Source organism: Taurulus bubalis (assembly GCF_910589615.1).
Source record: "Taurulus bubalis genome assembly, chromosome: 5".
Lineage (NCBI taxonomy): Eukaryota > Metazoa > Chordata > Actinopteri > Perciformes > Cottidae > Taurulus > Taurulus bubalis.
Genome location: NC_136593.1, coordinates 2,324,857 through 2,340,720, shown reverse-complemented (window position 1 = coordinate 2,340,720; position 15,864 = coordinate 2,324,857). Strand labels below are relative to the sequence as shown.

General features: G+C 42.7%; 2 protein-coding genes across 2 annotated transcripts; one reads left to right on the top strand and one right to left on the bottom strand.

Annotated features, from left to right (window-relative positions):
- Nucleotides 1-819: 819 nt before the first annotated feature.
- Nucleotides 820-2,492, top strand: LOC306736374 (UDP-glucuronosyltransferase 2C1-like; the record flags this gene model as incomplete). Its single annotated transcript, XM_079218005.1, has 1 exon — nt 820-2,492. The coding sequence occupies one exon, from the start codon at nt 820-822 to the stop codon at nt 2,419-2,421; it is 1,602 nt and encodes a 533-aa protein (XP_079074131.1). The 3' UTR covers nt 2,422-2,492.
- A 4,907-nt stretch (nt 2,493-7,399) lies between these two features.
- On the bottom strand, nt 7,400-8,797 carry LOC306736534 (nuclear factor 7, ovary-like; the record flags this gene model as incomplete). Its single annotated transcript, XM_079218180.1, has 1 exon — nt 7,400-8,797. Exon 1 carries the CDS (start codon nt 8,780-8,782, stop codon nt 7,400-7,402), a length of 1,383 nt encoding a protein of 460 aa, XP_079074306.1. The 5' UTR covers nt 8,783-8,797.
- Between the last annotated feature and the right edge of the window lie 7,067 nt (nt 8,798-15,864).

Below are 15,864 nucleotides of genomic sequence, written 5' to 3'. Positions count from 1 at the left end.
TAATATATAATACATATATATGTATTCATTAATTAAGTAAATAAGTAAATTAGATAAACAGATAGTGCAAAGTGCAAAATGCAAAGTAAGTATGGTGCAGTGATGAACTAATCCACGGAGGAACCAGCATGTGGGGACTTGTTGTAAAGCCGTATTGCTGTCGGCAGGAATGTTCTCCTGTAGCGGTCCTTGTTGCAGCGGAGCGTGAGGAACCTGTGAGAGAAAGTGCTCCTCTGGCCATGACGAGTTTGAAATAATGAATATGCTTTTAAAAGAAAGACTCAAAATATAAGCAGGCATACATACAGGCATCTATATAAATGTTTATTCTTTTAATCAAACTATTGTCTCATTCATTTGTGTCATTTAAGGTTTACTGTATGCTTTGTGTTCTCATTGTTAGTTTAAATACTACATTTACTCACTTTTTACTGTTTACACCCAGACTTCACTAAATGTTTGCTCATGGAAATTTGGTTTAAGGTCATGGAAAAGTCATGAAATCCACTGGTCAGAATGTGTATGAACCCTGATCTGAAATGTGACAAGGAGTCGGAACTACCAACATGTGTTTTTTGTATTAAAGCGTTATCTGCAAAGCAGGTCACTACTGCTGTCAAATTATTTTGTGAGTGAAAAGTGCAATACTTCCCTTTGACATGTAGTTGAACACAAGTATAAAGTTGCATCAAATTACATAGTACCTAAAAACTGCACTCGAGTACAGCAGTAAACATACTTGCATTTCATGATTGTAAAAACATAAATACGCACACTGATCTCCTTCTGTGTATGTTTTAGGTCTTTAGTGACGTCGTCATGAAGGCGCTTCCCTCGTCTCTGATCACCTTTGCTCTACTCTTGATTCAACCCTCCAGTGCGTCTGGGGGCAACATCCTGGTGTTCCCATTGGACGGAAGCCATTGGGTGAACATGAAAGTGCTCATCGAGGAGCTGCACGCCAAAGGCCACGAGGTCACTGTGGTCCGGACGTCCGATAGCTGGTACATCAGCGAAGAGTCTCCTCTCTACACTTCGGTCACTATTCCCAGCCCCGGTGGATTTGAGGAACACTTTGAAGCGTTTACATCTAGTCAGGTAGAGTTCCGTCTTCAGGGCAGGCGTGCATCTTTTTGGTCTGGAATCGGGAATCTAATTCAGATGAAGAGGCTCACGATTAGCCAGTTCTCTCGGCTCCACAAGGGAATGAGTGAAGTGGTCGTTCAGATGTTTGAAGACGAAAGCCTGATGCAATCTTTCCGCGAAGCCAAATACGACGTGGTTTTGACCGACCCCGGTGTCGGCGTCGGGGCGATGCTGGCACGTCGGCTCCAACTTCCTCTTGTCTTCAATGTCCGGTGGACCATTCAAGGTGAAGCGCATTTCCTTACTGCCCCCTCGCCTTTGTCATACATTCCTTTCACTCAAACAGAGTTGACAGATAAGATGACCTTCCCACAAAGGATAAAGAATGTGTTAAGTTATAACTTGGGGATGTACATCATGTCACTCGTCACAGAACCTCATTACAAACCAATAGTTAAAAAGTACTTTGGTCCAGATGTGGATTACTCCACGTTTTTTCTGGATGCAGATATCTGGCTCATGAGGAATGATTTTGTCTTTGAGTTTCCACGGCCAACAATGCCAAATATAATCTACATGGGTGGATTTCAGTGCAAGCCCCCGAAGCCACTCCCTGCAGACCTGGAGGAGTTCGTCCAGAGCTCTGGAGACCACGGGGTCATCGTGATGACTTTAGGAACTCTAGTCGGGAAGCTCCCTCAAGACGTCTCCGAGGAGATCGCCGCAGCGTTCGCCCAGCTGCCTCAGAAGGTGGTGTGGAGGTATCTGGGACAAAGGCCAGCCAACCTGGGCAACAACACATTAATGGTCAACTGGCTGCCGCAGAAAGACCTCTTAGGACATCCCAAGACGCGAGTGTTTGTGACCCACGGAGGCACCAACGGGGTCCAGGAGGCCATTTACCACGGAGTCCCTGTCGTCGGACTTCCTTTATTCTTTGATCAGCCGGATAACCTCTGCAGAATCAGAGTGAAGGGAGCGGCCGTGATCCTTGATATTGCCGAGCTCGACAGGCACGTCTTTGCAGACGCCCTCAAGACGGTTCTCTACGATCCCTCTTACAAGGAGAACATGCAAAGGCTCTCGAGGCTGAGCAGAGACCAGCCCATGGGACCCCTGGAGCAGGCCGTGTTCTGGATCGAGTACGTCATCCGACACAAAGGAGCCCGTCATCTGCAGACTCCGTCCACCGACATGTCCTGGTGTGTTTACACGTGCGTTGATGTCGTTGCTGCTCTGTTTGTGCTTGTTTTTCTGGTAACATTCACCTGCATTTCACTCGTACGCTTACTGTGGAGGATTGTTTCAGTTGGGAGAAAAGTTAAACATGAATGACGTGAAAAATAAAATGTTGCTTTTGACATTATGTCAACGGTTCTCTGTGTGTGATGTCGCTAAAGTTGACAGCGTTAGTATAAATTATATTTGTTTCGTTCATAATATAATATGCCATGGTTTCACAACACAAATGTAAAATATAATCTTTGGCTTTGATTGAATACATTTGTAGTAAAGCTTCTTTTCTAACTTTTTTCAATCGTTTTAAAGGAAACATATGATACAAATTTACACATTCATACTAGTGTTGCAGGATCTAGTACACTTCAAACACACATACACACGCACACACACACACACACACACACACACACACACACACACACACACACACACACACACACACTCACAGATACACACACTCACTCACATACTCACACACACACACGCACACACACACACACACACACTCACAGATACACACACTCACTCACATACTCACACACACACACGCACACACACACACACACACACACACACACACACACACACACACACACACACACACACACACACGCAATAGTTTTATACATGTAAATAAATGTCTAACCACATTTGGGATATCTCTTTGTATTACTCCAGTAATCCAAAAATACCGTCAGTAGTCATGACAGAAGAGTAGTTTCCTCCATGTTTTTAGTGACCACTCAAGTTTCTGTTCACTCCATCGTTGTTTCTCTTTCTGTTTGTAATGATGGTTTCCTAGAATCTTGAACATCAGATACTTTGACGTTTTCTGAGGTTTTAAACTCCTTATAAATGACTCAAAAGAGTCTGTTTGTTGTGTAGTTTGTTATTTGATCTCATGTGCATGCACCCTCTCACGGCATGCACCCTCTAACAGCATGCACCCTCTCACAGCATGCACTCTCTCATGGCATGCACTCTCTCACAGCATGCACCCTCTCATGGCATGCACTCTCTCACAGCATGCACCCTCTCATGGCATGCACCCTCTCACAGCATGCACTCTCTCATGGCATGCACTCTCTCACAGCATGCACCCTCTCACAGCATGCACCCTCTCATGGCATGCACCCTCTCACAGCATGCACCCTCTCACAGCATGCACTCTCTCACAGCATGCACCCTCTCACAGCATGCACCCTCTCATGGCATGCACCCTCTCACAGCATGCACCCTCTCACAGCATGCACCCTCTCATGGCATGCACCCTCTCACAGCATGCACCCTCTCACAGCATGCACTCTCTCATGGCATGCACTCTCTCACAGCATGCACCCTCTCACAGCATGCACCCTCTCATGGCATGCACCCTCTCACAGCATGCACCCTCTCACAGCATGCACTCTCTCACGGCATGCACTCTCTCACAGCATGCACCCTCTCACAGCATGCACCCTCTCATGGCATGCACCCTCTCACAGCATGCACCCTCTCACAGCATGCACCCTCTCATGGCATGCACCCTCTCACAGCATGCACCCTCTCACAGCATGCACTCTCTCATGGCATGCACTCTCTCACAGCATGCACCCTCTCACAGCATGCACCCTCTCATGGCATGCACCCTCTCACAGCATGCACCCTCTCACAGCATGCACTCTCTCACGGCATGCACCCTCTCACAGCATGCACCCTCTCACGGCATGCACCCTCTCACGGCTCCTGGCTCCCTGAGGGACTCCACCACCCCGCTGGAGGAGAGCGTGGACTCTCTCATGCCGACCGTGCAGAGCCTCTGATCCTCTGAGCCTCTGATCCTCGGCTCAGCGCTCTTCTACTAATGTTGTTACTTCAGCGCATCGCCATGTATAAAAACATCAGCGGGCGTTTTCTTTCCCTAAAATGTCCCTTAAGTTGTGTGTTTGCAGGGCATGCGCCTCCCTGAAAGCTGCAATGTTTGATGCGTAAAGAGTGATAAATATATATAAAAAAGAAAGAAAAAAAAAGTTTTGCTTCGTCACGGTGGATCGGCGCTGCGACAGAGGTCTAGACTTTGAGAACTTTTTCATCAGTAACTTTCAGGCATTAATGTCGTTCCAAAGTGATAAATGGTTTGCACATTGTACATACATATGTTGGATTAAAGCCTCATATTATTATTATTATTATTATTATTATTATTATTATTAATATTGCAATTATTCAAGGCCACCAAACCGAAAAGATATTTCTCTGGCAAGAAATAGTCCGGCTTTTTTTGCACAAACAAAACAAACGAGATGAAATCATGTCAATCAAGGAGCGTGTTTTGTTCCCTGAGAACAGAGCCGCGCTAGCTGTTTCTATGCTAAGCTAAGCTAGCCAGCTGCCGGCTGTAGCTCATTTTATCTTCTGGTCAAAACCTGCTCCAAAGTTCCTGTTTGGGTTCATTGGAGCAGAAGCCACACGGAAGCCGGGGCAGAATATTCACGATAATTATGAACATTTATTTATTTATTCATGCTCTTAAGATTAATGAAATCACTCACCAGAAGTCAGTCAGCATTTTCATTTCTTTCCTTTTTTTTGTGTGCGACAGATAAGAAGTCTCTCTGGCACACGAGGACTTTTCCTCTGCACACTAATTCCCTCCCGACTCCGTCTGTGTCGCGTCCAACGCCTGGATTCAGAGTATTTACCAATCAGTTAGTAATACTCTCTCTAATGCCCGCTGAGCCGTACGAGGGGAACATCAGAGTCTCTGAGCCGGTTCACAGCCGACAGCGAGACCCCAAAGAGCCTCGCTCGTGTTCAGACTTCCATTCTACAAGAAATGTTTCCTTCCAAAGAAAATAAAGTAAATACCACGGAAACTTCTGTGGAAATATGAACTATAATTAGCTATGGTGCATATTTTCCCAAAGAGGATAAAACAACTAAAACATGCTTGAACATATTAGCCCTCTGGGGTCTGAGGTCATCTTCTCGATTTTACATAATTTCTTAAATTCCCCTTTTAAAAGGCACTATTATGATATACATACCCATGTGTTACATCAAAAATTGCAGAACAATATCAGCTCTATATAACGAGGCACCATTGTCCTTTAAATATATATATATAATTAAAAGTTATAGCTATTATTATAATGTAATTGTTTTTCACAAATACACTATATCTATTATAATAATTTGTCCCTATCAGCTTATTTTCTCATCGCACAGCTCCCGTCTTCCTCTGTTCCTCAGCTTCAGGCCACGGCGCGGCTTGGCAGCTAGTTAAGCAGAGCTCTTATCCAATCAGATTTCACCTCTGTTTCTCTATGGTAGAAAAGTGGGTTAAACTACATAGCCATTCAAGAAGAAGAAGCAGCTGCAGACTTTCCCTGTGGACATTGTGTAGCACTTGGACCTGCTGTCCTCCCCGCTGCATCTCACCCTGCTTGGCCACCCGAGGTGCGATGGAAAGCAGGTCTGCGCTAGCTCTCTGTTAGCTTGTGAGCTAACTAGCGCTCGCTGAGCTAGCCACCGGTAGCTGTGGCGTCATAATGAGGTGATTAGGTTGTTGAGCTGTAGTAGAGACTGAATGCGCAGGAAGAAAAAGCACGGCCCGCCACTGTGATCTACAGTACACTGCAAGAAGACACTAGTTGTCAGGTGGTAGTGTGTTGTCTATCTCAGGGAAAACCAGTGTCTTTTTGCAGCGGAGGTGGGTTTGTAGATATTTATGTTATTAGATCACAAGTTTGTATAATAATCACCACTGTAAAAAACTCTATTTCTTCCATGATCAGCTGCAGAGAAACTAGATTCAACCTGTTGGTTCAAAGTAAACTCATTTAGGAAATAAATGTGATCAAACTAAAGACTAATGCACCTGTTGTTTTATGACACACCTTCAGTGGTGATATCTTCCCTTCATCAATAGTAATGTTAAATAATAATGTTCATCATTCTGCTATCAGATTAACAGTTAGTAAAATAATCTAAAAAGCATGAATACAGATCAATATTGATAGACAAATGTACCCGACACCGTGTGGTAAAATCATTGATCAGGATATTTATTCGTTGCAAGGAAGCAGACAGAGTCAGAATGACACAACATGGTATGTGACTTGAGTAACCTGCACTGCTCAATGAACGAGCAGAGAGTTGTTTCTTAAATACTTCAGGATAAACCATCACATAGTCCCCCATGACGTCTTTAGATTGGCTTGCATCGGCATGGTCATATGATAACAAGGAACTGCCTGTTCTTCAGACAGAGACTACAGATTCTAAACGTCTCATGACTTCATCAAGTAGTTTGCCAGCATTCATATGTAAGATTTAACAAGGAAGAGTTCAATGAGAAATCACAAGCCTTTACACAGATGATTAATAAACAGAACATATGATTAATATAACAGTGAAACAGTAACTGATTAAGAGTAAATAACTTTGTCTTGCAACAAATATATAACAACAATAATATGAACAGTTATAGAAGAAACAAACTTAAAGGAAACAGTCAGTGAAGACAGAGCCTGTTAATGAACAGTTTATAACACACAGATCAAAATATGTGAAAGAAAACTCAAATCAGACCTCGACCCGTCTGTTGTCACGGAGAGATTAACTTCATATTCCATCATTTCATTATAAAATATCTTTAGTTTTGTCCGATCAACGTAACCTCAGTTACTTTTTTACAGATTACTGAACTTGTAAAAGGAACTAGAGAAAGTGAAGTCCAGGTTCTGATCACCTGTGTGCAGGTGAGTCCTGATGTCTCATCGTCTCTTTTCTCCACAAACAAAAAGAGTTCAGAAGCGTTTCTGCGGCGCTGCACTACGGAGCAGGTTATGCTGCAGATAAAGATATCAACTCATAAATCACAGCCTGGTGACCAATCAAAGCTCAGACCTTGGACTGTTAGATGATGTCATATCATTGAATACCAAGAAGATAAAGTCATAAAGCAGCTTAAAGCAGCACAGTTTAAACTGACGACTGCAGAAAGGTTCATGTTTGCTGCTGAAAAGAGAAAACACAGGATTTATATTTTAAATAACTGATAATCACCTCCTTCAAACTAAAGTCTCTATCAGACCTGTTGCTTTGACACACAGACCTTCAGTGGTGAGATCTTCACTTTATCCCAAGTGTTAATGTATGGAAACATCTTCTCAGTGAAAGTGTGTGTGAAGGTGTGTATGTGTGTGTTAGTATCAGGATCAGAGAACGACAGCTTTCCTCTGTTCCAGTCCAGATTCACTCTGATCCTCTGAGGATTCTTCTGCACGACGAGAACAGTGCGTGGAGCTGGTGGTGAACGTGATGAGTATTTACCTTTATACAACCCTATTCTCCATAATCCAGACAGTATGACTCCCTTCCTCTGGACAGACTCTGCTAACACACCCAGTGACCAGACTGTACTGTCTCCTACCTCGACATCCCAGCTGTGAGTCCCAGAGTTAAATCCCTCAGAGCCCAGAACAGACCGGTAATCATCAAACCTCTCTGGATTATCAGGAAGCTTCTGTCTCTCTCCTCCTCTCACACTGGTCAGATCTTCAGACAGGATGAGTCTTGGATGAACAGTGTTTGGGTCCAGAACCACAGGAGTGTAGGAGACCAGGTCCTTCATCTTGTTCCAGATGTTGAAGGTCAGGTTGCCCAGGTGTTTGGCCTCGTCTATCAGAGCTCCTGAGAGCAGCTGTGGATCCTCCAGCAGGGGGCGCTGCTGGACTCGTTCCACTGCAGCCTTGTAGTTGTTGAGGAATGAGACGTCTTCAGCTCTCAGCTCGTCCTCTGTGGCTCTGACTGTGTCTGAAAGAGCTGCTATCTCTCTGCTCAGAGCCTCCATCTTGTCCTTCATCATCCGACTCTTCTGCTCCTCTTCCTCCCTCAGTGCAGCCATCCTGGCCTCCTCTTCCTCCTCTAGAAACTGGTGAAGCTTCTTAAACTGATCCTGAATCTTCCTCTCTGTGCGTCGGGCCTGGACCTTCATGTGTTCTGCTGTTTGATCAGACTTCACTTTAACTTGTTTAAAGACCTTTAACTTCTCCTTTAAGGGCTCCAGGGATCTCTGGAGATCCTCTTTGAGATCCTGAGCAGCTTCATCGATGGGTCTGAATCTGTGGTTATTGTGTGTTTTAGAATCTCTGCAGACGAGACACACTGGCTGCTGATGGTCCAGACAGAAGAGTCTGAGTTTCTCAGAGTGCAGACTGCAGAGAGTCTCTGGAGCTCTCTGGTCTCTCTCCAGTAAGAAGGACTCACACAGGTTCTTTAGCACCAGGTTTAAAGGTGGATCCTTTGAAGATCTTCTCTTACAAACTGGACACTCCTGAGTGTGTTTCTCTCTCCACCATTTCTTCAGACAGTCTTTACAGAAGCTGTGGCTACATGACAGAAGAACAGGATCTCTAAAGACTTCATGACAGACCGGACAGCAGAGATCCTCCTCTGACCTGGAAGCCATGTTGTCTCTGAGTGAAGCTGAAACACAGAAAGTACATGAGTCATGGCTCCCTCCTCCTCTATAGCTTCACTGTGTTGAGTCAAACTCACATTCAGGGTGTGGAGTGTCAGCAGGTTGAAGCAGCAGTGTTGTAGTGTTCCTCTTTTCTCTCCTGCAGCTGAACTCACTCAGAGGAAGTTGTTAGTTTGGTCTGAAGGTGAATCTGATCGTCTCTCTTTCAGTCTGTGTGTCTCTTTAGTGAAGAAAAAGCACAAACTGTTTGTCTCAGGTGAGTCAGGTGAGGGGCGGAGCTTTGTGACTCCTCCTCTGCTAAACGCTTCACCTGGAACACAGAGGTGTGTTTCATTGCAAAGTCCAAAAGAACACCTACCAAACCTCTAGAGATTACTGATTAACAGCATTTCATCTGAATCAGTACATTTTAATCTTCATGGAGCTCATAAAATATTAAAGTGTTGCAGGAGTTTGAGTTCAAAGGTTATTTGGCACATTTGCCTTCAATAAAAAAAGAGTGTAATGTAATAATGTCGAGCAAAGATCACATAAAACCAGATGAGATTAGTGAGAGTCTGGGTCGGGACACATAATTGCACTTATCACAGACCAAGGTCACAAAGTGCTTTACAGGGTTAAAAAAAAATAACAACCAAAAAACATAAATTAACCCAAGGTGACCATAACGGGCCCAAACATTACAACAGGTAAGAAAGCACAATACAAGATACAAAAAAATAACTGCTTTTTCTCGTATCTTTTTTAAAAGTCTGATGGAAACATTTGGGATCATAGAAGCACACGACTCAACATATTTTCTATATACACCACTGGGAATACTCACAGGAAACCTTTAACAAGAAAATCAAACTGAAAATACTTGACACTATTACACTCATGTCTTAGCAAAAACAACGTTTGGTTGAAAGACATTTGTCATATCTGTGGGGAGGTGCGCCGCAATCAGGCCTAGATGCCAAATCCACGGCCCGCCACTGCAGTAGACACAGCTACGGGTTAAGTGTCTTGCCCAAGGACACATCAACAATGGACTTGGGGATGGGGATCGAGCCGCCGATCCTCTCGTTGAAGGACGACCCTGCTCTACCACTGAGCCACAGCCGTCCGTGAGACACGTGTGTCGCCAGTCACATGATTAGGTCACGAGAGTTGTTAGTATCATTAGCCCCGTGAGTTGCTAGTCACGTGACTGGTTTGGTAATCGCTACACACTTGACTCGTTAGCATCGTTTCTCCCTTGAGTTGCTAGTCACGTGATTCATTATGCAGTTGCTAGGCACTTGACTCGTTGGTATCGTTAGTCGCTAGTCATTTGATTTGTTAGACAGTCGCTACACACTTGACTCGTTAGCATCGTTAGTCCTGTAAATTGCTAGCCACGTGATTTGTTAGACAGTCGCTAGACACTTGACTCGTTAGTATTGTTAGTCGCTAGTCGCGTGATTTGTTAGGCAGTCGCTAGGCACTTGACTCGTTAGCATCGTTAATCCTGTAAGTCGCTAGTCACGTGATTTGTTAGTATCGTTAGTATCGTGAGTTGTTAGCCACGTGATTTGTTAGACAGTCGCTAGACACTTGACTAGTTAGCATCGTTAGCCCCGTGAGTTGCTAGTCACGTGATTGGTTAGGTAATCGCTACACACTTGACTTGTTAGTATCGTGAGTCGCTAGTCATTTGATTTATAAGGCAGTCGCTACACACTTGACTTGTTAGCATCATTAGTCTTGTAAGTTGCTAGTCACGTGATTGGTTATGCAGTCGCTAGTCAAAACGTCAAAAGTCCACAAACCAGCGGGCGACATCCCGGTGACTTTGTCCACTTCTCATCAACGGTCTATTCATGAGACCCATCTGTAAGCGTCACATTCAGCTGTAAACCTAATGGCCACTTCTCTTCACTTCCCTCCATCAGCTGGGATCAGAGCGGCCTCTCCAGTGAAAAGTGAAAAGTAGTGACAGTCAATTGGTCTTCTGGAAGAATCCCACCCTCTCTTTTCTGTATGCGGTCCCCATCCATCACCGGCAGCCGGTGGGCGCCCCGGCGACATTGTGTTTATGCAACTTAAAGAGCTTTTCTCGGCCCCGCCACAGTGATGTATGGCCCAGGAGCCCAAAACAGATGATGTGTGCACCGGGAGGATAGAAGAATGGATGAGGGGGCCGCGGCCGCCGGCGAGCTGGATGCACCTCGCTGGGAGAATCTGTCGATATTCATGTTAATAACAGCAACAACAAAAATGGTGTGTTGGGGATGAAATGGGGTCGGCTGATGCTGTAAGATTTAAAGGCTTTTACAGGGAATGTGAGGCGCCGGTTGGCTTGATATTGCACAGTGAGAAAATCTGTCAATATCAATGTTCGGAACAAAAAGTGCGTGGAGCCCAATGGGGCCCGCGTGGTGCTTTAACGAGATGTCGGTCTAGTTTTGGGGGTTTTTTTCAAGGTTTTTCGGAGACGTTGCGAGCCGCTGAAAGCGACAGCGCTGATTGATTGCCGAGGCTGATTAGAGAATCACTGCAGTTTGGGCTCCGACATTTAAAGTCTCGAGATTGATTGGGTTTTAAATATTGTCCGTTTGGCTTTAAATGAACTCTGTCGTGCTGGTGAACGTTTCACTTAGCTGCAGAAAAGAGAGAATAAATTCATTCAGTCATCAATTGTAAGTGGACAGCTTTTCACTTGAAGGGCCAGCGTGTAGAACGTCGGGAGGCTCTTTAGCGTAAATGGAATACAATATTCAATACAATGTTTTCATTCGTCTATAATCTCCTGAAACTACAAATCGTTGTGTTTTCGTTAGCTTGGACTGATCCCTTCATATCAACATGGAGAGCCATCCGCCATGTTGCACTGCCATGTTTCTACAGTTTAACAAAAAAATCAGTCCTCTTGGAATGAAACCGTTTTCTGTCCAGTTTCTCTCCGTTTGTCCCTTTCTATGATGAACGAGTTTACAGAAACAGTTTGGATTAATAATGCCGATAAACAGTTGTGACTCTTAACCAGAACCTGACGTTCAATAGGACACCTGTCTATCTGTATGGCTTCCTGTTTCCTCCTCTTGGTTTGTTTGTAAAAAGAAAAGTCAGCTTTTTCACGAAACATAACAAAATATGAGGATCTTTTTTTGGTTTCTTTGTATTTGTGCAGTTTGGAGAAAAGGAATTGAAGTCCAGGTGAGAAAGAGAAGTTCATTTGGTGCAACATTCTCACCCCTTTTCCGTCTTGATGGACACACACACATTCTTCAGGATCTTGGCTGGAAAAGAACGAATGGCAGATAATTAGTCCGATTTGTGCAGTGATTTGTTCCCGGGTGTCTTTTCCTCTCGCTGAGCTCCTGACGGAGACTAATGGTGTTGCATTGGGTCAATATGGCGAGTAGCAGGTGGTCTGACATTTTCATTCGCACGCTAAACACCAGTACGGTAAGTCATTAAAGCTGCGATAAGGTCAACAGAAAAACAGAGAAAACAACAAAAAAAGAAATATCACCTGGCAGATGTTCCATTTGCTTTTGACAGGAAATTAAGAAAAAGGAAAAAAGGATATCTATGGAAGATGCCAATCAGGTTTTTTTTGGCTCTGATCCTGACGATATTGGCAAGAACCCAGAAAAAAGTTCAGGAAGACCAGAGACACATGAAGTGAGTTAATATTGTAAACAAAAGTCCTCTCAGTTTATTTTTTTTGAAGCTTTGTATTTGAGGAGTTGCTTTAAAAAGGTTGAGCAGATTTCAGAACATCATTCCTGACTTTCAGATTTGAAGTTTTTGGGCTCGCACAACGGTTCTAAGATATGTTACGATATGCCACTCCTCATTTTTCTAAGGTTTAGCAGCACGCGTCCACTTGTTACATGCAGTCCTTTTCAAAATAAACTACCGTCTTTACTGGAAACATCTTAGTTAGGTTGAGGCAACATAACATCTTAGTTAGGTTGAGACAACATAACATCTTAGTTTGGTTGAGACAACATAACATCTTTGTTTGGTTGAGACAACATAACATCTTAGTTAGGTTGAGACAATATAATATCTTAGTTAGGTTGAGACAATATAATATCTTAGTTAGGTTGAGACAATATAACATCTTAATTAGGTTGAGGCAATATAATATATTAGGTAGGTTGAGACAATATAACATCTGAGTTAGGTTGAGGCAACAAAACCACTATGTTAGGTTGAGACAACACAACATATTTGTTAGGTTGAGACAACATAACCACTATGTTAGGTTGAGACAACAAAACATCTTAGTTAGGTTCAGACAACATAACATCTAAGTTAGGTTGAGGCAATATAACATCTTAGCTAGGTTGAGACAACATAACATCTTAGCTAGGTTGAGACAACATAACATCTAAGTTAGGTTGAGGCAACATAACCACTGTATTAGGTTAAGACAACATAACATCTAAGTTAGGTTGAGGCAACATAACCACTATATTAGGTTGAGACAATATAACATCTTAGTTAGGTTCAGACAACATAACATCTAAGTTAGGTTGAGGCAACATAACCACTAGTTAGGTTGAGACAACATAACATATTTGTTAGGTTGAGACAACATAACATCTTAAATAGGTTGAGACAACATAACGTCTTAGTTAGGTTAAGACAATATAACATCTTAGTTAGGTTGAGGCAACATAACCACTATATTAGGTTGAGACAACATAACATCTTAGCTAGGTTGAGACAATAAAACATCTTAGCTAGGTTGAGACAACATAACATCTAAGTTAGGTTGAGGCAACATAACCACTATATTAGGTTGAGACAACATAACATCTTAGCTAGGTTGAGACAATAAAACATCTTAGCTAGGTTGAGACAACATAACATCTAAGTTAGGTTGAGGCAACATAACCACTATATTAGGTTGAGACAATATAACATCTTAGCTAGGTTGAGACAACATAACATCTAAGTTAGGTTGAGGCAACATAACCACTATATTAGGTTGAGACAACATAACATCTTAGCTAGGTTGAGACAATATAACATCTTAGCTAGGTTGAGACAATATAACATCTAAGTTAGGTTGAGGCAACATAACCACTGTATTAGGTTGAGACAACATAACATCTAAGTTAGGTTGAGGCAACATAACCACTATATTAGGTTGAGACAATATAACATCTTAGTTAGGTTGAGGCAACATAATATCTTAGTTAGGTTGAGACAATATAATATCTTAGTTAGGTTGAGGCAATATAATATATCAGTTAGGTTGAGACAATATAACATCTGAGTTAGGTTGAGGCAACAAAACCACCAAGTTAGGTTGAGACAACATAACATATTTGTTAGGTTGAGACAATATAACATATTTGTTAGGTTGAGACAATATAACATATTTGTTAGGTTGAGACAACAAAACATCTTAGTTAGGTTCAGACAACATAACATCTAAGTTAGGTTGAGGCAACATAACCACTATATTAGGTTGAGACAATATAACATCTTAGTTAGGTTGAGGCAACATAACATCTAAGTTAGGTTGAGGCAACATAACCACTGTAATAGGTTGAGGCAACATAACATCTAAGTTAGGTTGAGGCAACATAACATCTAAGTTAGGTTGGGCAAAAGATTGTCGTTTGCGTTAAAATACCCGCGGAATACTACTAGCCAATCAAATGTGTGTATTCCGATAAGCGTCGCAACTCAAGTGAGAGATAGAGAGAGAGCCTTGGACCAAGAATAGACAGACTCTTATATGTCCATTCTTTCAATGGGCAGTTCATAACCAGTGTCTCATATGCTCAGAGACCACAATACCGAACAAAAGCCCAAAACCTTTGAGCAAAAGGCAAATTTTGCGAAAGCTTTCTTTTTTCCTTTTAGTTTCTTTATTCTTCAGTGCCGCTCTTATTTTACTTGGAATGAGAGAAGACCATATATTTATTATTAGAGTATGTTTTATTTATAGTTCATCCAGTTCATTTTGAAATCTGACAATAAATATTGAGCTACTATTCAAATGAACTTTCGTTATTTGATTTGACAGCCAGTTGTTGACTTTCTACAGACGTTAATACAACTGTTGGGCCACTTCAATACTTATGGGACTAAATCAGAGCACACGTTAGACGTTAGTGTGACGTTCTGGATCTTTTGCATGAGGACATTCTCTCTAACTGGACCTCGTTGAATATTAATTGAATACCGCTGCAATCCTGAAACTGCAGTTTGAGCGGCTCAGTCCGGCTCTGCTGTCTCTCTTTCTCTTCCCAGAGAGAGAGAGAGAGAGAGAGAGAGAGAGAGAGAGAGAGAGAGAGGTACAGTTCTTTAGCGGGAGGGTTAATAACTTGCTTTGCTCTGGACGCCTCAAATTGGTTTCCATTGACACCTGCTATCTCAGCAGATAGCAGCGAGGACCTCATCAAGTGTAAAGACTCGGATAACGGGGAGCCAAATAACCCACTATAGAGCAATAACTTCCATTCCATATATATACGCAGCTTTTATTGTTGCCATGTCAAATCCCTGACTTTTGTTCCTCCTGCGGCGATGATGTTCCGTGGCTCCGTCACTTTCTCAGCCGCCCTCGATGCCTCGTGAAGATAAACCGGTCGTTTCCATTCACGCTTTTTAATTGCCTTGCCACGAGGATGGGCTTATCTCCAAATTAAACGTTCACATATTGAAATATTTGTCATTATCGGGTTTCATTTTTTTTTCTGCCAGAAAAAGGGAAGATAATCCGTCACGGGGCCGCAGAAGAAGCGACGGATGTCTGCTGACAGAAAAGGAGAAAAACGTTGGAGGTACAAGAAACTCAAAATCAGGGATTTGTGTGTGTTTGTTCCGGCAACTTTTGATGAGTTACTGTCAATTCCTCTATTGTCCTTTCTGGGTTTTAAACCGGTTTAGTTTCATTAAAATATGAACAATATGCAATGTGTAAGGTCTGGCCACCTGCTCCGAACCAATAGGAAACAGTGTTTCGCCTCTACTATTTGTTCCATACACGACTCAGAAAATATATAACACACACAAGGAAAGTATAACCAGAAAAAAAGACAAATTATGGTCAAATACATCCCTGAATTCACAAA